Source organism: Mesoplodon bidens (assembly GCF_964165515.1).
Source record: "Mesoplodon bidens genome assembly, chromosome: 12".
NCBI classification, from domain to species: Eukaryota; Metazoa; Chordata; class Mammalia; order Artiodactyla; family Ziphiidae; genus Mesoplodon; species Mesoplodon bidens.
The window spans coordinates 83347157-83372760 of NC_138168.1; the positions used below are offsets into that span (position 1 = coordinate 83347157).

At 45.0% G+C, this 25604-nt stretch overlaps 1 protein-coding gene across 1 annotated transcript; it reads left to right on the forward strand.

Moving 5' to 3' along the window:
• The first annotated feature begins 19763 nt into the window (after window positions 1–19763).
• On the forward strand, window positions 19764–21542 carry LOC308625994 (hepatoma-derived growth factor). The gene has a single exon (XM_081250694.1). The coding sequence runs from the start codon at window positions 19903–19905 to the stop codon at window positions 20614–20616; it is 714 nt and encodes a 237-aa protein (XP_081106820.1). The 5' UTR covers window positions 19764–19902; the 3' UTR covers window positions 20617–21542.
• Window positions 21543–25604: the final 4062 nt, after the last annotated feature.

Below are 25604 nucleotides of genomic sequence, written 5' to 3' on the forward strand. Positions count from 1 at the left end.
ACCCAGCTGCTATGAAAGCAACCTTAGTGTTAAGAATACAGAGTAGAAAATCCATGTGCTGAAATTGCAAGGCTGGGAGGTAAAATCCAAAATATAGCATCCTGAGAAGAGGTCAGCCATGAGAGCAGGAGCCTAAACAATGCACCAAAATCAGGGGTCATGGTCATTGTCTGCCTTTTTCTCTTTTTTTTTAGAAGAACAGAGAATAACATTTGTTTTATTGGAGGTTAACAGTAACATGTGACCTGACCTACCTGGACAAGAACAAAGGATTCCGACACCAAGGAGTTTGTAACAACTAACCACGTCCCTCCCTCACCTTGCCTTTAAAAGTGCTTTGCTGAAACCCTTCAGGGAGTTTGGAGTTTTTTGGGCATGAGTCACCCATCTCCGTGCATGGCTTGAAACTCCATCGTTTCAGTTTGTCTGGCCTCACTGTACATCGGGCACACTAACTTGCGTTCAGTAACAATACCGAGAGGACCACTGTCATGAAGGGGGGACACTGCTGGCTCCTCCGGCCACTGAGACCCTGGTCACGCCAAGGTGGCCTCTATGTGTGCTTCACTCAGAGACCCCCGGAATCAAGTCACCAACGTGCCCTCTGCAGCACCCACCCTTCACCCTCACCATTTTGAAGAACTGACGTCTTTGTTTATAAATATTCCCAGGCTGAGGCGTGCAACGGGGGCCAGTGAGTACCTGGAGGGTAGGTCAGGGGGGTGGTGAGTTTGTCCAGGTGGGATACAAGGTAAGTGTGAGGGAAGGGGAAGAATTACAGAGGTTTCTTGCCTGACTGACACAGATTAATGGAGGTCATGCTCCCTGAATGATGAATTCAGGAGAAACAGGCAGTAGGAGAAGGAAGGTTAGAGATGCACTAAATTTGAATCTTATCCTCAGGACCCACTTCCATAGACTCCTCTCAACAGGAGTCTATTCTTCCAGCCTGGCATACAGTCAACCCATCAACTCCAACTCACATGAAAATGATTTGCTCAATCGCCTGTCCATCAAATAGAATTGGTTTGCTTTAAGCGGGGTTAGACATAACTCACAAAGCTGCTGGCATCTTTTTGTAGAAGTAGATGGGAGATTATTTTTCAAAGCTGTAAACATCTGTACTTAAGACCTGGCCTGGCTAAGGCTCCCGCTTACAGATATGTAGGGTTGAGCTAAAAGAGTCTTAAAAATGGAGCAGCCGTTTGGTGACATCAAACACAGAAGAATTTTCCAGAGAGCCCCCTCTGTGACAAGTGTGTATTTTATTCATACACCCTAAATCATCTCTCTTGTGGATGAGAAACTGGCATACAGGTTGTTAGAAGGAGAAGAAATATAGACCATGAGGTAGAGTGATGGTAGAAGAAACAGGTTGAGATAGTATTTACAGGGGTGAACGATGTAGAAACATCCGTGATAATGTTGAGTGTAGAACCAAGTGGAGCCATTAACAAAGATAATGATATCAGGCTGGTAATATTGCTGGGGGGGAAATAGTCCTGAGGGGACCCATTGCGGTTGTTAATAGGCATCAACATTGTACGGTTGAAGCAGTAGTGGGATTAGAAGGGGAAAAAGGGTACAGGAGTAGTCACACGCTAGGAGTGAGTTTCAAAGCCTGCGAAGAGAGGAGATAACCTGGAAAACCTGGAGGTGAGTAGAAAAGATGATCAAGACGGTTAGGAACTTGGACTCTCTGGAGTTAGAATGCCTGAGTTTGAATTACAGCTCTGCCTTTTACTAGCCCTGTGATCCTATCTCAGTCAATCATTTAACCTCTCTGCACTGCAATAGCCTCATCTGGAAAATTAGAATAATGGTAGCTGCTAAAACATAGAGGTGTGATAATCATTAGTTACGTTAATATAGAGAACGCACTGGGAAGGATTTTGGAGGATACTTAGTGCTCAAGAAAATAATATGTGTTAATAATAATGGCAGTAGTCATAATATAACATAAATGGATGTTTACATTTGAGGAAGAAGAGAAAAGAAAAAAAGAGTAAAAGAAGAAGAAAGAGAAATCAAAAGGGGGAGAACCTGCAAAATGAGCTGTCATGGAAACAAGGAGCTGAGAGGATTTCAAGCCCGAGGAGTTCATGAACGATGTTAAATGCTAGGGCAAGGTCAGGGGAAATTATACCTGAGAAAAGATCCTCGATTTGGGAGGTTGAAGGTCATCGATAACCTTCAAGAAAGAGGCTTCAACAGAACGTTGGAAACAGTGCCAATGTTGAAGGGATAGAGAGAGGAGTATAGGATAAGAAACAAGAAGTGCTGACTACTCACTCAAGAATTTTAAAGGTAAAAAGAAGGGGAGTTCCTAATGGGGATGGCAGAGTACAGGGAAGATATGCTTTAACATTGGAAAATATTAATATATCAAAAGACAGAGACCCAGGGCAAGAGAGAGGATGAGGAAACCAGTTAGAAGTATAGAAAACTGATGATGCTAGATGTGCGAGGAGGTAGAAGAGAATTCAGCCCCCAGCACACGTAAAGGAGCATGGAAGGGCAAAGGGCAGCTTCTTACCTTGACCCAGGAAAGGAGAAGGAAAGGAGAGGGGAATATACAGACACGTGCTGAAGTGGAGAGGAGGGACCTTGAGGGTGCTGAGTTTAAGGGGAGACACGCTTCATAGTAAAGTTGAATCAAGGCCATTTTCCATGGATGCTTGAGGAACATTGGGTTGAGAGTTGGAGAAAAATAGAGTTTAATTAAAGAAAAAAAACCCACTCCTGGTTTCTGTAATGACATAGCCAATAAATACACAGGAGATCAATCAACACATTTTTGTGTGTTCACAACTCTTCAGCAACTCTTGGTTGCATAGAAGCAGAAAGTAGAGTCGAGGGTTGGTGAGTGAGGCATGGCTGAAGGTCCAGAGAACAGGTGCACCAGGACACGAGAGAGGACGTGACTGAGACACCGAACCAGGACACATAGGACAACTGTGAGCCGGGAGAGTCTGCAGGGGACAGAAGAGCAGAGGCAGCACAGGAGTGAAGCTTACGTTAAGAATAAAATATACAAAAGCCAGATGCGTGGGATGAATGATTAGGAGGATGGCTCTGGCTGGGAAGAGAGGTGGGGACAGGACCACACAGCTTGAGACCGTAGGACTTGAACTACCCGTTGGTGATGGCCACTCAGCCGGGGGATGAGTCAAAGAGTAGTGGATGCCAAGGAGCTCTTGGGGCTGTCCTGTTTCCTCCAAGAGGAAAAATCCAGAACCCTTTTCCTATTTGTGATTTTTTTTTTCCTCCAGTTTCAGTCCGGGAACCAAAATGCGAAAGTAAAGCGTAGGCTCATAGAAGACAATCCCAATATTTTGTCATTTTCCTTACTATTACTATTATTATTGTTGTTGTTATCCCTTTACTGTCATTTTAAAGGCAACTTTTGGAAGGAAGAGAGAGAAGCTCATGGGCTCTGAGCCCATCTTAAACTGGAACCACACATTTTGATTTTTACTGTAGAGTCAGATCAGTCATGCTGGCCAGGTTACTCCCACCAACAAAAATAACTCTTGCCCAGGACCTTCTGAAATAACAGAGTCCAAAAACACTCTTTTCCTGCACCTGCCAAACTTGTGTGCTTCCATGGCTTTGAAAATACTTGTGCTTCAGCTTCAATACTCTTCCTACTCTTGTCTACTCAGGAAATTCTAACTTACTCAAGTCTCATTTTAAGAATTACTTGTTCTGTGAAGTTCCCCTTGATTCTCCCACATAGCAAGTACCACAGGGACCGTGTTTTATAAATAGTTCCCGATATGTGTCCTGTTGACCAAAAACAGACTGCCAGATATTTTTCTAGCAAAGATGGGTTTATTCGAGATCAGCAGGGAATTGCAATTCAGGATCTGCAACCATGGTGAGTCATGTGTAAGTCCCTGCGTGGCAAGGGAGAAGGTTTTTACAGAGAGGAAAAGGAAGCTGGGAGGGCTGGAGTAACCAAAGAGTCCATGGCCTTTCACTGACCCGAGTCCTTGACGGGAAAGAAGAGGTGTCTTTCTTCTTCCGGTTGGGCTCTGCTAGTGTCACAGGGTGTGACAGCTCCCCCTTCTGGTCTCCCAAACTTTACTTAATTGAGGTTTCTGTTTCTTAATTTTTTACAGTCCTTTCTATTGATAAGCCTCTTTCTCTCCCTGCATACCATCTACCATGAAAGTCAAGCCAATAAAGCTTGGTTCCTCTAGTCAGAATGAACATATGACAAGGGCATGTCCTTCCAGGAAGAAGAGAAAATGGAACTCCTGATTTTTCCAGCTCAGAAGAGGGAAGAAAGAAGAGAAAAAAAAAAAAAAAACTGCCCCAGTTTGGGATTCAATTAACTAGCAAGTTACGCATTTGTATCTCTATTTGGATGAAGGCATAGATACACAGATAAAACATACAAGGCAGGTACAAATGAGTCTCTGCCACCCAGTAAGTTATTTCACCAGGTTTTCTATCCAGTCTTGCTCCATAATAGGAAACAATAAGAAACACTGCTAATCGGTCTTTAAAATTAAATTATTTTTTTGCAACTGCTTATGGAAATGCTAAGATGGATTTTGACCAAACTCTGCTGAGAGGAATCTTATAAAATAGGGCAGGGATCTCTGCAGGAATTGGAGCTGGAATTGAAAGGGAAGGAGGAAGGACAGACTCACGGGAGTCAGGCTGTCTGTGGATCCCCCAGCATCGCTCCCTCCTCCTGTAACCCGCCCTGTGTTGCAGAGCTAGAAGTCTCATGGCTCCCACTCCAGAATCTCTGCCTGCGGGGCTGCTTGTTAGACCCTACCCAGGAGGGGTGCTCACACATGATTGGAAGAGGAAGAGAAAACAGTCACGTGGAGTGTTCCTCTGGCGGGGGGTTGGGAGGGGGCAAGTGAGGGCTTTGGCAGCCACGGGATTTTTCTGGCAAAGCATCTGTTCTGGAGGCAGCTGCCTCTGAGGGTTTCCGGGAGACCCCACTACCTCCTGTCTTTCTAAAGGCTAAGTATACCCCTGTACTAAATCCCTTTCTTCTTGAATACCTGGAGTTGTTTTATATCTTTGACCGTCGTGATGCTGTGAGAACGTAATCAACAGTACACGTTATTATACTATGGAAGAGAGAACACACCCTTAGGAAGAGCTGCCGCAGCATCACCTTTTACAAACCTGCCCCTCCCCTCCACATGGAACCCATAAGCAAGGCCTGCCTCGCCTCACAGGTTAGCGCGTATATCCACCTCCTGAGCCCCGAGGCGATCCCTCCGGGGTGGCCCTCTCTGCACCGTGCTCTCCAGTGAGCGGGCAGTTCCCAGGCCCCATCATCCAGCTCAAGGCCAAAGTTCTCCATCACCTCCTATACTGCTCTCACCCTCAAAGTCTTCCATGGCTACTTCCTTCCACCTCAGAGCTGAAGTCGTCCTGTGGTCCAGTCTCTCCAAAGCCTAGCCGCACCGACCGCCTCTGCACCTCTGCCTGAGTGATCACACTCCAGTCCGAGTGGTCTCCCACTGCAGCGTCAACACACCACGTACGTTCACGCCGGTTCCTCCCTTCACGCTTGCCCCTCCCCAGAACGCCCTCGCCTGTCTGTCCAAACCCGCCGCACCTTTCAGAGACGGCTCAGGCCTCAGCTCCCCCATGAAGCCTTCTCCAACCACACATTATTTCATTAATGCCTTGCTCCCCTGCACTGAAATCCTGAAGCACAGCGGAGACCGCCTGCCAAGTCCAGCCCAAGTCACTGACCCGCAGACTTTTGAGCTGTACGCGGGGCTGTTGTTTTAAGCTGCTACATCGTGGGATGGTTTCTCCACAAACGCTAACGGAGAGACCCTGCTCCCTCTCTTGCCTGCCGGCAATATCTTCTCCACACGGCAACCAGCGGCCTTTTTAAACTGAAAATCAGAGCGCACCTCTGCCCCCACTGGCCTCCCCTACATCATCAGCCCACCACTCCCACTCCAGTCACACCAGCCTTTTGCCGCTCCTCGAACAAGCCCTGCATCTTCCCATCTCAAGACACTTGCATTTGCAGTTCCCTCCATCTGAAAAGCTCTTTTCTTAGAACCACCCGATTCCCTCCCTCACTGCAAGTCAGTTCTCTACTCAAACGTCACCACCTCGAAGAAGCCTTCTCAGATTACTCCCTCTCAAGTACTGTCTCCCACAATCTCTTCCCCCTTTCCCTGCTTTATTTTTCTTTGTGTGGCCCGCATGTTACGTATGCATTTGTTCGTTGGTTTCTTTCCCATCGCTCTAAACTGAAGCCTTCTGAGAGCAAAGGCCCCAGTGTCGCACTGTCCTTGCATCGGTTGTGCCGAAAACCGTGCCGAATGCAGGGCAGTGGCTGGGGAAGGAGGTGAGGATTTCAATCTGAAGACACAAATGATTTGACTTCAACCCCTCAGGGATGTTTGCAATATACCAAATCTGGTGTTTTAGAACTCCAGTTAGGCCTGTACGATCAGAAAAGTTTTCTGTATCTAAAAGCATGTTGCTGATAATGAATGAATGAAATCAAATTTACAAGTCATTTTTCTTTTATACAGCATTGTAGTCATTTTGATATGACACTGACATAGTTCTTCCTATGTTGTTTCCTTTTTATAACACAATTTGCATAATTTAAGGACAGCTCCATAACATTTGCACAATTGAAGGCAATGCCAGAAAATGTATTTCCAGAGTGTTATGATTTGCAATGCTCACCAGCTTTATGTAATTGTGATGTGTCTTGTGGTAAAGGTGTGAGAGGGGACATGTACAGCACACACAGTCCACTCTCAGAAGAGGAATCGGAGCAGACTGTCCAGACACAGAACAATGCACTGGCTGTTCCCTATACTGCCATCAGCAATACTCAGGCAACTCACAGAATTAAAGGTAGCCCAACCTTTTCTAGCTATACCCTATTTAAACTGGCCATTTAAAGATTTAGAATCCTTTATTATAGCTCTTTTTAAGACCAAAATATGTAAATTCTCATCTTTCTGAAGCTAAAACTGCCCACCTAAATGAGGTTGAAATGTGTTTAGCTCAAGTAAAATAACCAAATTTAATCTCAAATCACAAATAAATGACAACAAGAGTCGGGTTTGGGGAACATAGCTGCTTAGAAATTTATATCAATTCTCTATTCACTGTTAAATAAGCCCAGTCCTCATAGCATATTCCATAGACAGACAATGTCATTATTTATGACCTTTTTCAGTGTTCTACAAATAAGTTAAAAAACAAGTATAGAAAAATTTTATTAAAGAAGTTTAAATATAGTTAACAATAATCAACTGTCCCTTAGGCAAAATAGTAGAGCTTGTTTATGTTGTAATAAAAGATCAATAACTGATCTTTTTTTTTTTGCAGTACACGGGCCTCTCACTGTTGTGGTCTCTCCCGCTGCGGAGCACAGGCTCTGGACGCGCAGGCTCAGCGACCATGGCTCACGGGCCCAGCCGCTCCGTGGCATGTGGGATCCTCCTGGACCGGGGCACGAACCTGTGTCCCCTGCGTCAGCAGGCAGACTCTCAACCACTGCACCAGCAGGGAAGCCCTCAATAACTGATCTTAACATTAAGACTACATAAGAGTTTTGCAGAATTTTTAAACACTGTTTAATTATTCCATAAGTGTAATAGCAATACTTTTAATATATGATGAAAGAGTCCTTCTAAAAGACAAATTTAGGAATCCCTCCATTCATACTAAGATATTCAGCATGTACAGGAGAGTCAATACCCCACAGATGCGCTCGGATGGGTGAGGATGGGAGGGATGAAGTACCTACAACACTTCTTCCTTTAAACACTGCCTCTAAACGTTAAAGCCTTTAAACATTAATTTCACTGTGAGTCAAGAGCCTATTAAAATAATATGCACTTTATTGTTAGGTATTAAAGTGGCCTAGATGTGACAGAAAAAAATTGGTCAGATGCCACAAAAAGCAGCCAGATCTTAAGATAAAGAAGCCAAAGGTTATGGAAGGATCTAGACTTAGTGCCAGAAGACTCTACCATCTTAGGCTCCCTCTTTAATAAGAAAGAATACAAAATTATAGAGTTGCTACAGAAGTACATTTAATATATAACTGAGAAAAGGAATCTCAGCAAATTATAGTTTAAACTGACAAATACTACACACAGAGCATAAAATGCAACAAAGACATACTATTTTTATTAACTAAATTACTAACATAGCGCTATAATACTTTTTTTCTTCATTTTTTGGTTGGATGTTCTTTGAGCACCTCTTCATAAGACAAAAGTGTTGTGTATGCTCTACACAGAGAATAGAAAGATAGTTCAGTCTGTCCTCTTGCACAGTTGATAGAAAGATGCTGCATTAACAATTATATTCCTGACAAGAGAGAACTTCCACTCAACTAGGTGTTGATGAGAACCAAATCTTCAACGTACAATGTCATACATCTGATGAAATTTTCACACACTGGCCTCTGGCTCCATACCTTTCAAACCTTGTTTCTCCTCCACCACCCACACATTTTGGGGACCAGGTGATGAACAGCACAAACTAGAAGATGGCATGTGGCCCAGCACCTCTGGGCCATGATGCTAGGGGAGCTGGTGCAGTTTGTGGTACAAGCATTCCTGGAAGCTGTTCCTGCACTGGGATAGCTAGCGATGCTGGATGAGACATGGAAGTGACTACAAATCATATACGTGTATTCCAATAAACCCAAGGTAAATATACTACCATCTTGCCTTTCCTGAGTTATCTCAAAATCGTCCAGGGCTTGATAGCAGTTTTCTTCATAATTGCCAAAACATGGAAGCAACCAAGATGCTCTCAGTAGGTGACTGGATAAACAAACTGTGATACATCCAAACAATGAAATACTGTTCAACATAAAAAAATAAATGAGCTCTTAACCCATGAAAGACACGGAGGAACCTTAAATGCATATGACTAAGTGAAAGAAGCCAATCTGAAAAGGCTACATACTGTATGATTCCAACTATATGACATTGTAGAAAAGGCAAAACTATGAGGACAGTGAAAAGATCAGTGGTTGCCAGGGCTAGAAGAAGGGAGGGAAGACTAGGTGGACCACGGAGGATTTTTAGGGCAGTGAAATTATTCTATATGAAGCTGCAATGATGGATACATGTCATTACACATTTGTCTAAACCCATAGAATGTTCAACACCAAGAGTGAACCCTAATGTAAACTGTGGACTTTGGGTGATGATGATGTGTCATGGTAGATTCATTGATTATAACAGGTGTACCACTCTGGGGAGGGATGTTGATCGTGGGGGAGGGAATGTATGTGAGGAGGCAGGGAGTAGATGGCAATTCTCTGTATTTGTCATTCAGTTTTACCCTGAACCTAATACAGCTCTAAACAGAGTCTATTTTTAAAAAATTTGCCCAGGGCCACTCCAATGCTACCCAAGATGAGGGAAAGTGTGCCAGAAGTTAAGTTGGAGAGCCAAGAGATAGCGGTGTTAATTGACTGAGGTTAAATGTCTTCTTTCAGCAAATTTTACAAAAATATATGTCCACGTGAAGACATGCTGGAGGCCACTCCCAGGGCCTTGGAAGGGTCTCTTACAAGGGGAGGGCCTGACAGGTAAGTGTCAGCAGCTTCGCGGTAAATCTACTGCGTTCAGAAGATGAAGATTAGAGAAGCAATTCCAGAGCTGAGACAGGTGTACGCTTCCAAGTGGACATGGCCGTAAGCCAACACAGAAGTCTCTCCTCTGCCTTGACCACAGCCCACCTCACGCAGGCTGCCTGTTCAGTCTCAGGATGAACAAAAAATGGGTACTTGAGGAGCAGACCTTAGGTCACCCCAAGAACAAAGACTATAAAAATAGTCTTCAACGTGACTAGAGCTTCAAATTTTACCCAGAACATTCATTATTTTATTTAACTCTGAATGAGTTGTTCCTTTAGAACGGTCCAGTTAGGACAGAGTCCAACTCAACTCTCAGAAAGCTTGGCCAACCAGAGTAATTTTAGTTGATACAATCCTTTCTGATAATAGTCAGGCAATGGGTTCATCAGTGTTTTACAGTCATTCCAATATATGATAGTAAGATTATGTAATAGGGGGGAAGGTGGGTGGAGGAGGAATGGATTGGGAGTTTGGGGTTAGCAGATGCAAAGTGTTATATACAGAACGGATCAACAACAAGGTCCTACTGCAGAGCACAGGGAACGATATTCAATAGCCTGTAATAAACCATAATGGAAAAGAAAAAAAAAAGATTATGTCATAAACATAGAAGTGGATGTGTGTCTTGCCAGTTCCCATGACAGGCAGAGAAGCATCCAAATTACCTAATTGCTGCATCACAACTTAAATACACATTTAATAGAAGACAGCATTGTTTTCCACCACTTAAACTGGATTTTGACTTGACAAAAAAACATGTCTTTGCAACTTAAGAGTTTGACGACAGTATTGTGAGTTAGACTTTGAGAAACACTAATGGACTGAGATATACGATGAGGTTTTATAGACTGGCCCATAAAAAAATTCCTGTCTACATGTTAAAGGCCAGTGAAACAGCAATGAACCTTGAGAAAACTTTTGTGTTTTTGTTACATCATTTCATCAGTGGCTGGAAAGAGCAACGATCCGTATCAAACTAGTTTTGCATTAAAATCTAAATTGTTTTAGGATTCAGTTAAATACAGGGCTACAAATTACATAAATGTCCCACAGAATGCTGCCTCTGTAATTTGTGAGGGATCGAGAGCCCCCCTTCTCGAGTTTATCCTGATGGAAATAACACCTGAAGAGTTAACTTAGCCAAGACTGAGGCCCATTCCCCAGTAGAGGCTCTAAATTCCGTGGGATAGAAAGAAAAGAACCTCCTGGGACAATTTTAAAGTGAGTGAATGGCTATTAACAGGCAGTTGGTTTACTGAATTCCACGTAAGAGGCAAAGCATATGTGTGACCCGCAGCAGGACCCTTGCAGAGGAGTCCGGTGCAATTAGTCATCAGATCGTCAGGCAAGATTTGTGCCCCTGCGAAGACAGAATCCATTCCTTGGGTGGCAACATCCCCAAATCTACCTATACTATTGTTTCTGACAAGCAAGCCCAAAGACTCCCTCCAAAATCTATTCTAACCTGATTTTGGGAAACGATAAGTTGCTTATGAAAACATTTGAACTTAATAAGTTTACACATGACTCATCCAGGTTCCGTTTGCGGTATTATCTCTGTTACACAGCCAGGCTGCGTGGCTTACTGGCAGGTTTTATCAGCAAGGGGACAGGCAGGTCCATCTGCTGCCCAGAAATGGGGCCTTCTAGGTCAGCGGTTCCCAAGCTGAATTCGCTACGTTCGCTAAAAATGCAGATGCCAGGTCCTCACCCCAGAAGTACTGAACCCGAACCTTGGGGAGAAGAATTCCTGGAATCTGTTTTAACAACCATCCAAAGGTGGTTCTTGAGCACCCTGGAGTTTGACCCTCAAAAGAGTGATAACTTGATTTCCACGTTAATGTACTTGTGTCCATCGTATCACAGCTCTTTGGCTGTGTTTGGTCGGTCATGGTGACCAGCGTTGAGGGCCAGGTTCAGTTTAGGAGGGGGTGTTGCTTTAACACCAGACATCCACAGCCCCCTCCAAGTTTCCACTCTCCACCACAACCGCCCTTACTTGAGGTGCTATTTTCTATTAAATCCACACACACACACGTATGCATACACACGCTTACAACAGAAAATAAAAATGTTTACCTAACTCTTTTCTCAGGATGAACCTGTGCTGTGACTTTTCTAGAGATGTTAGTTTGACCCTTTGAATGAGTGTTGCATTTACCAGAGAAACCCCAGAGCCTTGCCTCTTCTTCTCTCCCCTTGCAATTGCAAAAATCATTTCATCTTTAAAAGAGACTCTCCATTCCTCCATGAAAGTCTTACAAAAACTGCTTACCGTTGGTACTTGACATTAGCACCACCCTCAAGTGTCCGCTTCTACGTTCTGATAGATAAGTAGTGTCTTCTCATCGTACCATCCACAGTTCCTGTGACCAAACAGTGAGATCTATCAGCAAAAAAATGGGAGAAACCTTTGCAAAAAGAAAATGTGTGTGAGGCATGAAGAGAGCTAAATGCGGCCTTATTACCAAAACTTTGCATCACATCACGTGACACAGGCCCTTTGGTTAAAGAGGAGGTAGAATCCTTCTGAAGGACAACACATTCCTCAAAGAAAAGAAAGACACTTTAGAAACTTCTACTCAAAGCAATGATGATAAACCAGATCTTTTTCGAGAGAGATGTATAACGCACGCATGTCTGAATCTTCCTCTTAATTTTAGCCAGTTACCAAATTATTGTGTCCACTTTATATCATACAAATACCACCTCTGACTTGCAGAGGATCCCAGCTTAGGTTGTGCTGTTGTAGAAATCAGGTCTTTGATAGCTTATGAGGTTCAAAATAGGACCCATCATATGCTACAGCTCGTCAGTACATGAACGTGGCTATGAGACAGGGCAGAGCGGAGTGGAGCTCCCATGCACACGGATGTGTGTAAAGGGCGGAGCACCCAGCACTGCTAGTGTGTCCCTGGGGAGGCATCCGCCATGCCCAGCAGTGCTGACAGTGCTGCAGTCCAAGGAATGAGAGGAGACGCTCACCTTATGTACTTCTGTTCATAAAAGAGAGATTGTGCCGTCAAATTCATTCACAAAACACAATCCACTACGCCCCCTGTATTGTTTGCTAGGGCTGCCATAATAAGGCATCCCAGACTGGGGGGCTTCAAAAACGGAAATTGATTTTCTCACAATTTGGAGACTAGAAGTCCGAGATCAAGGTGTAGGTGGGGTTGGTTTCTTCTGGGGCCTCCCTCCCTGGTTTGCAGACAGCTGTCTTCTCCAGGTGTCTTCACATGGTCTTCCCTCTGTGTGTGTCTGTGTCCTAATCTCCTCTTCTTATAAGGACACCAGTCATTTTGGATTGAGGCCCACCGTATGACCCCGTTTTAACTTAACAACCTCCTTAAAGACCCTTTCTCCAAGTATAGTCACATTCCACAGGGTGCTGAGGACTTTAACATATGAATTTGAGGGATGGGGGATTCAGCCCATAACGATTCAGCTCATAACCCCGTCCGTGCAGATTCACAAACATACTACCCTATCAAGGCGCTGAAACCTCATATACTCAAGAAAATGCTAACCTTGTATGAGGCAGCATTCCTCCAACTTTCTCTGTCACATCTCTTCACATGCCATGGACCCACGTTTCCGCAGGGCGCACCACTGGGCAGCTGTCAAGACCTAGGCTTGCCCCAAGTTCCATGCCGACTGCAGAGAATCCTACCCCAGCTTGCCTCCATGGGACCTGGGGCTCCCTCAGTCAACAGACGCTTCAACTGTGTCTCTGCAACCCGGAGAGCTTGTGCCGGGTGGTGTGGGAAGACTCAGGGAAATACCAGATTGCCTGGAGGCACTCACTCCAAATTCAGTTGGGCAGTAAACGTAGGAGGGGAAGTAAGGCAGAGATAAGTAACAGTATAAAACAGGATATAATAAGAAATGCCCATGAATGCTGGACATCCCTGTCATAGGAATTGGGCAGATGGGTCCCTGTGGACCCCAGTGTCAACAGAATGTTACACAGAGCAGGTGGGGCTTGTACGGAGGAGCTAGACTAATGAGTGGAGCATCAACATGGATGGAGTGTATTCTAGGACCCAGTAGCTGGAATGCCAGTGGAGTTACAGGAATAGGAAACAATAAATTTGAATGCTGAGATTTTGAACTCAGAAAATAGGAGAATGGTAACCGTCCCAACAGAATTAGTAAAGTCAGAACATAAGAATCAAGTACCACCTTGGTTGTGTTTTGATGAATTTGAGGAAAAGCAGTACACTTGTAGTGAATATCTGCTGGTTTTGCCTCTCAGTATTCATTTATACTTCTTTTCGTAAAGTAGTGCCCAGATTTTAAGCTACGGAGTGTACTAGAACTGATTCCCCTCTGAAGCTATGGACAGAGGCTCTCTCTTCCCTGTCAGTGGCATGGTGGGAAAACAAGAAACATGAGTACTTTATAGATTCTAGTAAGGTCCTGGCTCTCAGATGATGGGCCCAATCCCAAGGAAAGCAGAGAAAATAAATGAGAAAATCTGAGGCCTTGGTCTCTCATGGGAGCCCCTAGATCAAACCATACCTGAAGCCATATATTATGGATTTTTCAGAAAATGAACTTCTTTATCATTTAAGCCAGTTTACACTGTTTTTTATATCAGTACAGCAAACACGCACACACACACACAACTGTTAACTGACAAAATATTCAAATGTTATATACAGATAGGCTGGTGATATGAATTTGAGAAACCACTCAAAGAGGTGATAAATGGAGCAAGGGAAGCAAAGGTGGTCCAGGGAGAGAGGAGTGGGAGAAAAAAGATGACAACTAAGGATGGGATTGTATAAATTATCATGGGTATGGTAACATATAAATTGAAAAAAAAAAGGAAAAAGAGAGTTAGGAAGGTAACAGGAAGACCAAGACAGTATCAAAATCCCTAGGGTATGGGTAAAGAGAGGATGCCAACTTTCTAATTTTTTCTCAAGGAAAGGTCCTCAATCAAAATAACAGTTACTATTATCTATTGAGCACTTGCTTTGTATCAAGCAGTGTTCTGGGTACCATACATTTAATAAATCATTCAGTCCTCTCACCTTTACTATGAGATGGGTACCATCATTCATTACCATTTTACAGATGAGAATGCTGAAGCACAGAGAGGTTAATGAACTTGCCCATAGTCACACAGCTAGGAAATGGCAGAACTAGAATTGGACCCTGCTATTCTACCTCTATAGTTCACTCTCTTAACCAATAGACTCTATACCTCTCAACTCTCAGCATCTGCCTGGAACTGCTGCTTTTGTGAGTAGGTCAAGGAATGCAGGTAGAAATTCATTTAACCAAAACTTTATCTCCCATATTCAGTCTGACTTGGATGTCTGAAATTCTGCCATTTTTGTATAAGCATTATCCTTTTATTATGGTGTTCTGTCCAAATGTAAATAGAGTAGGGACAGACAGCTTATTCAGTCATTCACAACTTAGCATGAATTAGTTTGATAGAAAACTTTCTTATACCAACAGAGCAACCTGGGGCCATATAGATTTGTTAAAAGCTTGAGGTACTACAAATCAGACAGCTCATAAGAGAGAGGTGAATACAAACTTTCCCCGTTCACAATTCTCCTGTGAATTAAGACATTTTTCCTCCTATCCAGCTTCTATTACCACTGAGCATAGGTTTTAAAAGATCATTGTAAAGGTTAGTCTTACCGTCCCTGAACTCAGACCCACAAGATAGTTTTAGAAGCCCAATATTTGGTGTTTATTTTAAACACATATCTGTCACACTTAGGATGAAGAATTCCAGTAGTACCAAAATTTTTTTTTTTTTTTTGGCTGTGTTGGGTCTTTTTTGCTGCATGTGGGCTTTTTTTCTAATTGCAAGGAGCGGGGGCTACTCTTCGTTGCAGTGCACAGGCTTCTCATTGCGGTGGCTTCTCTTGTTGTGGAGCATGGGCTGCAGGCATGCGGGCTTCAGTAGTTGTGGCACACAGGCTCAGTAGTTGTGGCTTGCAAGCTCTAGAGCACAAGCTCAGTAGTTGTGGCTCATGGGCTTAGTTGCTCCGCGGCATGTGGGATCTTCCCGGACCAGGGCTCGAACCCGTGTCCCCTGCACTGGCAGGCGGATTCTTAACCACTGCACCACCAGGGAAGTCCCAGTACCAAAACTTTTAAGTAAAAACCTCATAGGTAGATTTTCCAAGTAAATCACCAATGGTAGAAAATATACGTGACTATAAATATTTACAGATTTTACTAATTTAAAAACCTTGAGATATCAGCATAGACCATGAGCCAAGTTTTTTTTTAAAAGGCAAAGAACCAGCTAAGAAAAATGTTCCTACACACCTGGAACCCCATCTGTACCTGGCTAAGTTCTCTTTCTTCAGCTTCTCTTCATTCATCACTGCCTCCAGGAAGTCTTCCAGGATAGCCCTGTGATCCTCCTTTATTGCAGGTTAAATCATTTCTTGAATCTCCATTTTCCTCCCTGAACCTTGCATCCACAGGGGCAAGGACTGGGCTATCTGTTTACCACTAGCACTTACCCCAGCGCTGGGCTACAGAGCTGGCCCTCATGAATTAATAAATGAAAGCAGATGCCTGCTACTCTAAATGTATGAATATTCCTACAAATCATCAATAAAGAGGCAAACAGTGCAGCAGAGAAGTGGGCAAAGTGAGTAGGTTTATAAGAATAAATGCAAAATAAAATAATGACACCATTTTCCCTTCCCTTTAAATTCAAAAAGAAAAAAGAAAGAAAGGAAAAGAAAAAAGAAAAAAAACTACATCCCTTAGATGTGGGGAAGGTCACTCTCACAGACAGCTGTAATTTTTCTGTAGGAGACTTGGGCTCTATGTATTGACATCTTTAAAATGTTTGTGCCCTTTGTTTAGCTCAGCAATTCTGCTTTTAGGAGTACGTCCTAAGAATATATACAAATATTTACCTGTAAAACAATCAGCACAGCACTGTGTATAATAGCAAAGAAAAATCTAAATAAGCAGTAACAGAGGATTGGTGAAATTATGCACATTAGTAAAATGAAATGATATGCAGCATTTTTAGTTACCATTTATTGGGTCCTTCCTGTGGGCACTTACCAGGCACTTCACTAAGTACTTAACACACACTGTCTGATTTTCATCCTCAGAACACTTTATGAAGTGGACATTACTGTTATGGCCATTTTCCATGGGAAGAAATTGAGATGTAGAGAGGTGAGGTAATCCGCTCAAGGTTACATGGTGAGTACAGAGCAGAGCCAGTGTCAGTCTCCAAGACACGGCTCTTGATCAGTAAGCTATCTGCCCCCAAGTTCAAGGTATCAAATGTGCATTTAGTAGCATGGAAAGGTGTTCCTGTGTTCTTGTCATATTAACTAAAGAGACAGATTACAGGACAATACACAATCTGATCACCTTTTTACAAAATGCATACTGTATTAAAATATATGTATTTTTAGTTATGTGCACACATGCATATCTATGTTTATCTTTGCACAAAGACTGAAAGAACTGATATCTAAAGGTCGCCTCAGGGTGGTGGGGTCATGGGATAATGAAGTTTTTCTTTTCTTTTTGCTTACTCCAAAGTTTTATGGTTTTCTACAATAGATCACTTGTATCATACTTTAAGTTTTGCGTGTTGTTTTTTTTTAAGTTGAACTCAAAGTAGCCTAGAACTTTAGAGGACATAACACATCACCCAGTCTAATCTTCTTACCAGCAAGAGACTGAAGCCCAGAGGAGTCAAGCGTGCTAATTTAACAAACAGAGCCAGGAGTGGAGTCTGCTCATCACAGCCCATGGCTCTGAGCATAGCCCTCCCCCGGGAAGGCAGCTAACTACACTACTTTGCAGAGTGAAGACGACAGAACATGCTGTGCATTCGTTCTCCTGAGCACCCAGGAGCTCAGCCTCCCCAGGACACGCATTTGGAGCAATACCTCGGTGCCCTACAAAACAGTGCTTGCTGTAGATGAAAGGCCTGAAGGAAACACATCACAGCCTGGTTGTCATGTGGCCTCCAAACAACCATTTTTTCTAAACCAGTGGCTCTTCACTAAGAGGTGTGTCAGCATCCCCTGACAACTTTTTCCAAAGATGAGTCCCCATGGAGATTCTGGCTCAATGAATGTAGACAGAGGCCTGGGCCAGAATATTCTGAAACACCTTTCCATGTGATACTAATGTTGGACATTAGTCCCCTGATTGAGGGTCACTGGTCTATATAAATCTTCAGGTGTGTGTCTTAACCAGGAACTAGACCTTTGGTTGGTCTAGACCATTGGATGGAACCGTTGGTTGCATCTTAATTTAAACCTCTTCCTGTCTGCTGTTAGCAAGAACAGCGGTGACCCCTCCTCCAGAAGCCTTGTAATGGATCTGAGTTCCCTTTAGTTGTCCTTTCTCATTCTAAAGAGAAGAAGGCTATGAAGAGCAAAGGAAATGCTGGCACCATCCACCACATTGCTCAGGTAGATCTGGCCAAACCCTGGATCAGGGGGCGCAGAGCTCAAGAGCAGCCCTGTCCAGTGCTGGGGACCAAAGTGTTGTCATCAAAGGAAGACAAGTCCCTGGTCTAGATGGTCCCACCAGCCACTGCTGCTGAGACAAGGGTTGAGGTGTCACATACAAGCCAAGGACCTGTTCACCGAAGGAGCCGGGCCAGAGATCGGCAGGGAGCAAGGACAAAGGTACAAAGAGAGAGCCCCATCCAGGAAAGAACAGAAAAGGTTTTCAATGCAGTGCGATGTACAGATGAGGATCAGAAGGAAAGAAACACACGAGAAACTAAGATGCACTTGTAAAACTGCAAAATACTTTATGCTGTATCACCAGTAATTTTAGTGACTGCTCACTCAAGAAAGGTTTCTTTAAAAAGAAAAATAGAACAGCTTTGTCTTAGTTGAATAATAAGAGAGAATTTTAAATACCTGATTGTGTTTCTTGCGTTTTGACATTGTTTATATTTGTTATTTGTATATATTAATACATAAGTAGATTTTAAATAAATCCTACCCAGGAACCATTTTTAGAAATTTTGATTTTTTTGATGTTCCTCTTTTTAACTAGACTACTGAACTCAAAAAAAAACACTTAGGGATACACTACGATTGTTAAGAATATTACAGCTAACAACGAAAGTTAAAATCATGAGTGTTTTCTTTTATATTATATCAAATCCCTCTAACAGGGCAAGTGCTGATGGCTCTTTCAGTTAAAAGACTGTGCTGCCCTTGCTCATGAACATACACAAGTTGGGGTATTTTTAAATCCTTAGTTACTTCATAATAACCCAGGGCTGCTGCTGCTGCGGCTAGGAAGACCCAGGTCCCACGGAGTCTAGCGCAAAGGATGTCAGCTCAAGCCCAGGGGTGGGCCTCCGCTACCTCCATGTTTGCAGATTCGAGGCTGCCTTAGTGAACGTTCCCTGGTCTACACCATCTCCAGGAACATTGAGCCAACTTTGGGCAGAGGCCTAAGACCTCCTTCTCTTCCCCCTCTGCTGAAATCTCCACTGACGTCCAAGGAAGTTCAAACCCAACCACCTCCGCCCTTCTCTGACTCGAGGCTTTTCTTTCGCGACCGGAAAGCATTTGCCCCAGGGATTATATGACACCAGCAAAACGTCATGGAAAAGAGCACTGGACGTAGAGTCAGAAGGCAAAGGTTCAAGACACAGTGAAGTCCCCGACTTGTAATTGTGATATGAAGCCTCTCTGAGCCATAATCTCTCCCCTGTAGACGGAAATCACACCAGCTGCATGTCCTCCACCAGACCGTTGGAAAGCAAATACACATTAAAGCATGTGGCACAGTGCCTACCAGTACAGGTGAGGGAGTGATAACGGGAGCCAGACATCAGGTCTGCTGGGTCCCAATATCCCCGCTGGCCCAGTGCCTTGCCTGCCACACAGAGAGCCTCTGTCCCCGCCCAAGCAGGTCCCGAGACCGTCTACACGGGACTCCAAGAAGGCTGGTTTCGTGGCTGCGCGCCTGCAGGAGTGGCCGCCAAAGACCCTGTCTGCTGACCCCGGGCAGCGAATACCCAGCTCTCCATCTGAGATCTGCCGGTTAGAGGTGCTCCTGTTTTATGGATATCTATTCATTGTATTCTTTGCTTTCTGCAGCTGGGACTGGTTTGGTCAAAAAGAGGGCTCTGGGTGGCCGCGCCGGAGCCCGGGCCGGGGGCCACCATCGAGGCGGGGGCCGCGCGAGGGCCGGAGCGGAGCGGCGCCGCCACCGCCGCACGCGCAAACTTGGGCTCGCGCTTTCCGGCCCGGCGCGGAGCCCGGGGCGCCCGGAGCCCCGCCATGTCGCGATCCAACCGGCAGAAGGAGTACAAATGCGGGGACCTGGTGTTCGCCAAGATGAAGGGCTACCCACACTGGCCGGCCCGGATTGACGAGATGCCTGAGGCTGCCGTGAAATCAACAGCCAACAAATACCAAGTCTTTTTTTTCGGGACCCACGAGACGGCATTCCTGGGCCCCAAAGACCTCTTCCCTTACGAGGAGTCCAAGGAGAAGTTTGGCAAGCCCAACAAACGGAAAGGGTTCAGCGAGGGGCTGTGGGAGATCGAGAACAACCCTACCGTCAAGGCTTCTGGCTACCAGTCGTCCCAGAAAAAGAGCTGTGTGGAAGAGCCCGAGCCCGAAGCCACCGAGGGTGATGGCGATAAGAAGGGGAATGCCGAAGGGAGCAGTGATGAGGAAGGGAAGCTGGTCATTGATGAGCCGACCAAGGAGAAGAATGAGAAGGGGGCGCTGAAGAGGAGAGCGGGAGACCTGCTGGAGGACTCCCCCAAACGTCCCAAGGAGACAGAAGACCCCGAAGGGGAGGAGAAGGAAGGGGCCACCTTGGAGGGTGAGAGGCCCGTTCCAGTGGAGGCGGAGAAGAACAGCACCCCCTCTGAGCCGGGCTCTGGCCGGGGGCCTCCTCAGGAGGAAGAAGAGGAGGAAGAAGAGGAAGAGGCTGCCAAGGAAGATGCTGAGGCCCCGGGCATCAGAGATCATGAGAGCCTGTAGCCACCAATGTTTCAAGAGGAGCCCCCGCCCCGTTCCTGCTGCTGTCTGGGTGCTACTGGGGAAACTGGCCATGGCCTGCAAACTGGGAACCCCTTCCCCACCCCAACCCACTCTCCTCTTCCACTCACTCTCCCCCTTCTGAGCTCAGACCCTGGTGATTGACCCAGATGGGGCAGGCCACCTGGCCCTCACCTCCATGTCCCCACACCCCTGTGACCTGAGTCAGGTCCATGTCTTCTGCTCTGTGGGATGAGATGAGGCCACTGTGTCCCTCCCTGCCTGGAGCTGTTTCCCAGTGTATTTGTTAGGGCCTGGACTGGCTATTTCCATCTTCTGACACCCCTCTCGCCCTTCCCCGGGCATTCTAGACCTCTGGGTTGGTTGGGATCAGGGCTATGAGTGGAAGGGATGGAGAATAAGTAGCACGGTGGGCTTCTGGGGCCTGGGAGGGGCAATCTTCAAATTGGCTTGGGGGAGTGGGCAAGAGGATGGCATCCTGTCCCTTCCTCCCACACCTGTTCTCCCAGCTACCTGGATTCAGGGAAAGTGGGACAGCTTGTGGGAGAGGGGCTCCCTTCCATAAATCCGTGATGGTTGACAATGCCCATTCTCTTACACCAACCCTAGGTGTTATGGGAGTTACAGTTTATCATCAAAAGATTTGGGGTCTTCCAAGTTCTTTGGGTCAAGGACCTGAGATCTGAAGGGTTGACTTCACCCAGCTCGGATGGGAGTGTTGAGGAGTATCCATCCACCTTTAGACCTCAGGCCAGAGATGGGATGCCCTGGGGAGACCCTTAGCTGCCCTTTTCCCTCTCCCCACAGTGCTCAAGGCCAGCCTACAGTCATATACGTCACCCAGACATAAAGGAAAAAACACATTTTTTAGGAAATGTTTTTAATAAAAGAAAATTGCAAAAAAAAAATTTTAAAGACCCCCCCATCCCTTTGTGTGCTCCCCACTCTGCTCCTTTCTTCCCCACTGTTGCCCCCATTTCTGAGGTGCACTTGGAGGCTCCCCTTCTGTTTGGGGCTTGATGACTTTTCTTGTTGTAGTTGGGGCTTTGGTGTTCCTTCTGGTGTCATTTCTCATCCACATACCCTCACCTGGTCCCCTCAGTGTTGTCATCAGATCCAATTTGTAACCCACAGAGAGGCCAGAGGGAAATAAGCGCCCTCTCCCAACCTCTTTCTGGTGGTCTATTTGGCTCTTCCGTCTCTTGTCTCTTTCACCCTTGCCCCCCTCCCTTGGGCTCTGATGAAAAATTGCTGACTGTAGCTTTGGAAGTTTAGCTCTGAGAACCGTAGATGATTTCAGTTCTAGGAAAATAAAACCCATTGATTACTAAAAAAAAAAAAAAAAAAAAAAAAAAAGAGGGCTCTGCAATAACGGTGTTAAACAAACAGCATTGGGCCTGGTATTTTTAGATACATTAAAATTCTGTTTAAGCACGGTGAGGGGGCCTGAAAAACTCAGGCCATTTCCCACAGCTGAGTGAATACTGATAAGAGCTTTATCCAATTTATAAGGCAAGAGAAGGAAACAATCATGTGTGATGGAATTGGACAAATAATCCAGCTCCAAACAATTATGAAATATAATGCAATTACAGAACACTGTGCCAGGGTTCTGGCAGTACCAGATTCTTCCCTTTTATGAGTCAACACTAATCTAGAATTTTGACACTCACAGGATTCATGAGTGGCCAGACACTGCAGGCAAGGAAAAGTCAAGACAAAACCAATAGAAACGTGTGTGTGTGTGTGTGTGTGTGTGTGGCACACACCCTTTCTTTTACAGCCGTTCACACATGGACACACCCTGTACTACCCATCAAGACAGAGAGAGAACTTCAATTAATGACAGCTCCCCCCAAAATTCCAATTCTATATAACAGGAGAAATTCATATTCTACTGATAGTTCATTGAAGAGATAAGGAAATTTTTTCATTATAGAATCCACGCAGCAGAAACGGATAAAATTTCTCCATGGACTTTCTGTTCTCCACTCAAATGTCTCCTCTTTCCCACCGCTAACTTCACCTCTCCCCACTCCTCCTCCACTCTGGCTCAGAGCAGGTTGGCTTTTCTCAACCCCAGAAGCTAGGTAACAAAACAGGAGTTCTTTCCTCCTGTACTGTCTGCGTGTGAGGCCCTACCTACAGAGGTCAAGGTCGGAGGGAAGTTAAGGTTGAATCCTTCGTCACCCTGGGTTGTGGTCTAGACTGTGGTTTGAAGGACTGGAGGAGGTTGAAAAGAATGGGAAGGAAGTGGGGGAGGGGGAGAGAAGGGCTACCCTTCCCCGGCCGGTGTCCCCACTGGCCACCCTACCTCCTCACTACCCTGGATCCTCACCGAACTTTTAAGACAGCCAGCAGGCCAGACTGAAAAGACGAGGGTTATGGGTGTATATCGAAGCTCAGTTTGGTCTCTGTTCATCTGACATCTCTCCCTTGTGTCTCCAATCTGTAACTCAGGAAGACTCAGGTTTTCATTTCAGGCTCCTCCTACAAATAGAGCTGCTCTTCCTCCTGGAGTCATTGGGACCCTAGTGTCAGGTGGCTTTCCAGGTCCCCAGGGGAGAGAGGAAGACATTGGAAGGACCTGACCAACGGCCCCAGGTCTGAGGTGCTGGCTCCTTCCCAAGAAGTTTCTTCATTCTTGCCTGAGCTTCTTCGGGACAAGCCCCACCTGGAGGACGACCATGCCCTGAGTTCTACTGCAGGGCTCTTACTTGACACCCTAGGGTCCCTGATGGAAGCACAGAATGGGCTCTGACCAGTCAGCCTCCGCCACCACACACGCACCATAGGGCCGGACCACAAACCTTCCTTCCCACACTGCTGTCTGGGAGATCTTTCTAAAATTAAAATCTCTCTCTCTCTCTCTCTCTCTCTCTCTCTCTCTCTCTCTCTCAGACACACGCACACACACACACGCACACACACACTTTGGCTTAAATGTCTTCAGAAAAGAAATCCCCTTTGCTTTCAGGGAAAAGTTCAAATCTTTAAGTGACTTGCAAAGCCCTTTGGATTTGGCCTCTGCCCTTAACACTCTCTGCACCGCAGTCCCTTGGAGCTTCTTTGAGCAACGAAGCTCTTCTCGCCTCAGATCCCAGCACATGCGGTCTCTCCTCCTCCTCTTCCTTCACTCTGCACAGATCCAGCCTCTGACTATCCTTCAGGTGTCTCTTCAGTACTGTCTCCCCAGAGAGGCCTTTGCGACAATCCTATCTAAATCAGGTTTCCTACGCACAAATCTACACGTCCTAATTCTCTAGCACAGCACCCCAGGGCTCTTAGCTTCACGGTATTTCCTGAAATTTGCAAACACTAATTTCTTTGTTCAGTTTTTTACTGTCCATCTAGGAAGCTTACGGTTAGCTCCAAGATGGCAGAGACTATGAGTCATTTCCCCAGCATCAGCACAGTGCATATGGTAGGTTCTTGAAATCATATTATTATAAGGTATTATCATAACTTAAACTTCCCTTGTATCTTTCAGACAGACCAAAGAAGGAAGAACTATCATCGCTTTATTTAAGGGACACTGAAGAGACTGGCTGATTCTGGGTATCTGTACTGTAAAGTCCTGGAAACAACCTGTGGGTAGATACAGTAGACTGGCTGGCAGGGTAGCTCTTGAAAACCCAAGATGATAAGTCTGGGCTTGACCTGGCTTCACACTTTGAGAGGAGTAATGATCAACTAAAGTGTACCCAGAGGTCATGCCCCAGAAACAGTGAAAGGGCTCTGAGCTTGACTTGGTGAAGGAAAACATGACACAGTAATGTCTTCAAATATCATGTCAAAAAGAAAGCAGGTGTTTTGGTTGTTGTTGTTCTCATGGGCAAAAGTGGGTCCAATCGGTACTTGCTTCAAGGAACTAATTTCACCTCAATACAAAAACAAAACTGTTAATACCTTGCACTGGCCAATAATGAAACCCATTACTTCATGAGGCAGTGAAGTCCCTGTGGCTGGAGTGATAAGCAGGAAACTGAAGAAGATTATTAGGGAGATAATTTCTATATCCAGCAGGACTGTGGATTTGTATGATCCCTTTCCATTTCAAAACTCAAAGGGCAATGGAGAGCCATCAGAAGTTCTGAGCCAAGGGTGATGTGATTTTCTTAAAGTGTTGTATTAGAAAGATCTGTGAAAGGTTGTGAAAACGAAAATGTTTTCAGTACTAAATGAAAGAATCAGAGGTACCTTGAGATAGCAGAAGACCAGGATGGAGCATTATTACCCCACATGAAATCTGATTTGACAAAAACAGCGTAAGAAAATAGTGCTCACAGGATTTGTCACAGCTATCAAAGTCTCCAAGATAAGAACTTTCTTCATGACTAACATCTTTAATGATAAGCAGATAAAGGCTTCTGCATCAGAGATTTTAGAACCTATTTCAATAAGCATGACCCCTCACCTTAACATTCTATGTGGGATACTCAATTACAGCAGTGTTCAAGATCAAAAACTTGTGGAATGTCTGATCTGTTTACATATATTCCAACCAGCAGTTAAAGAGATGGCTTCACTATAAGTAATTAAGGCTCTCTTATACCATATTTAAATTTCTAAAGGGGCTGTAAGCTACCTGGGTCACATTTAACACTGTGAGTATAAAACTCTTACTGAAAATTTCAAAGATGCCAGCCTCTTTTTTGCTTCATCATCACCTGATAGTTCTTTACATGTTCTAGTCATGGAGGAAAAGGTCATGTTTCCACAAACTCCGTAATGGCCAGTCCTCCAGGTGTTCACCCCTGGGCAATGATCAAGGCATCTGCTCTGTCATCTCCCCTTTTCTTTTCTCTTCTTTTTCTTTGTGAGTAAGAGAAGGGTCTCTGCAGTGGAGATGCCATCTGTGAAACCCTGGGTAGTGATTCAAACATTTGCCAAATGATCCAACTGCTGGAACTAAATGGACTCTGCTCGGGGGTGGTATGATTACAATTCCGGCCTGCCCAGATCCACAG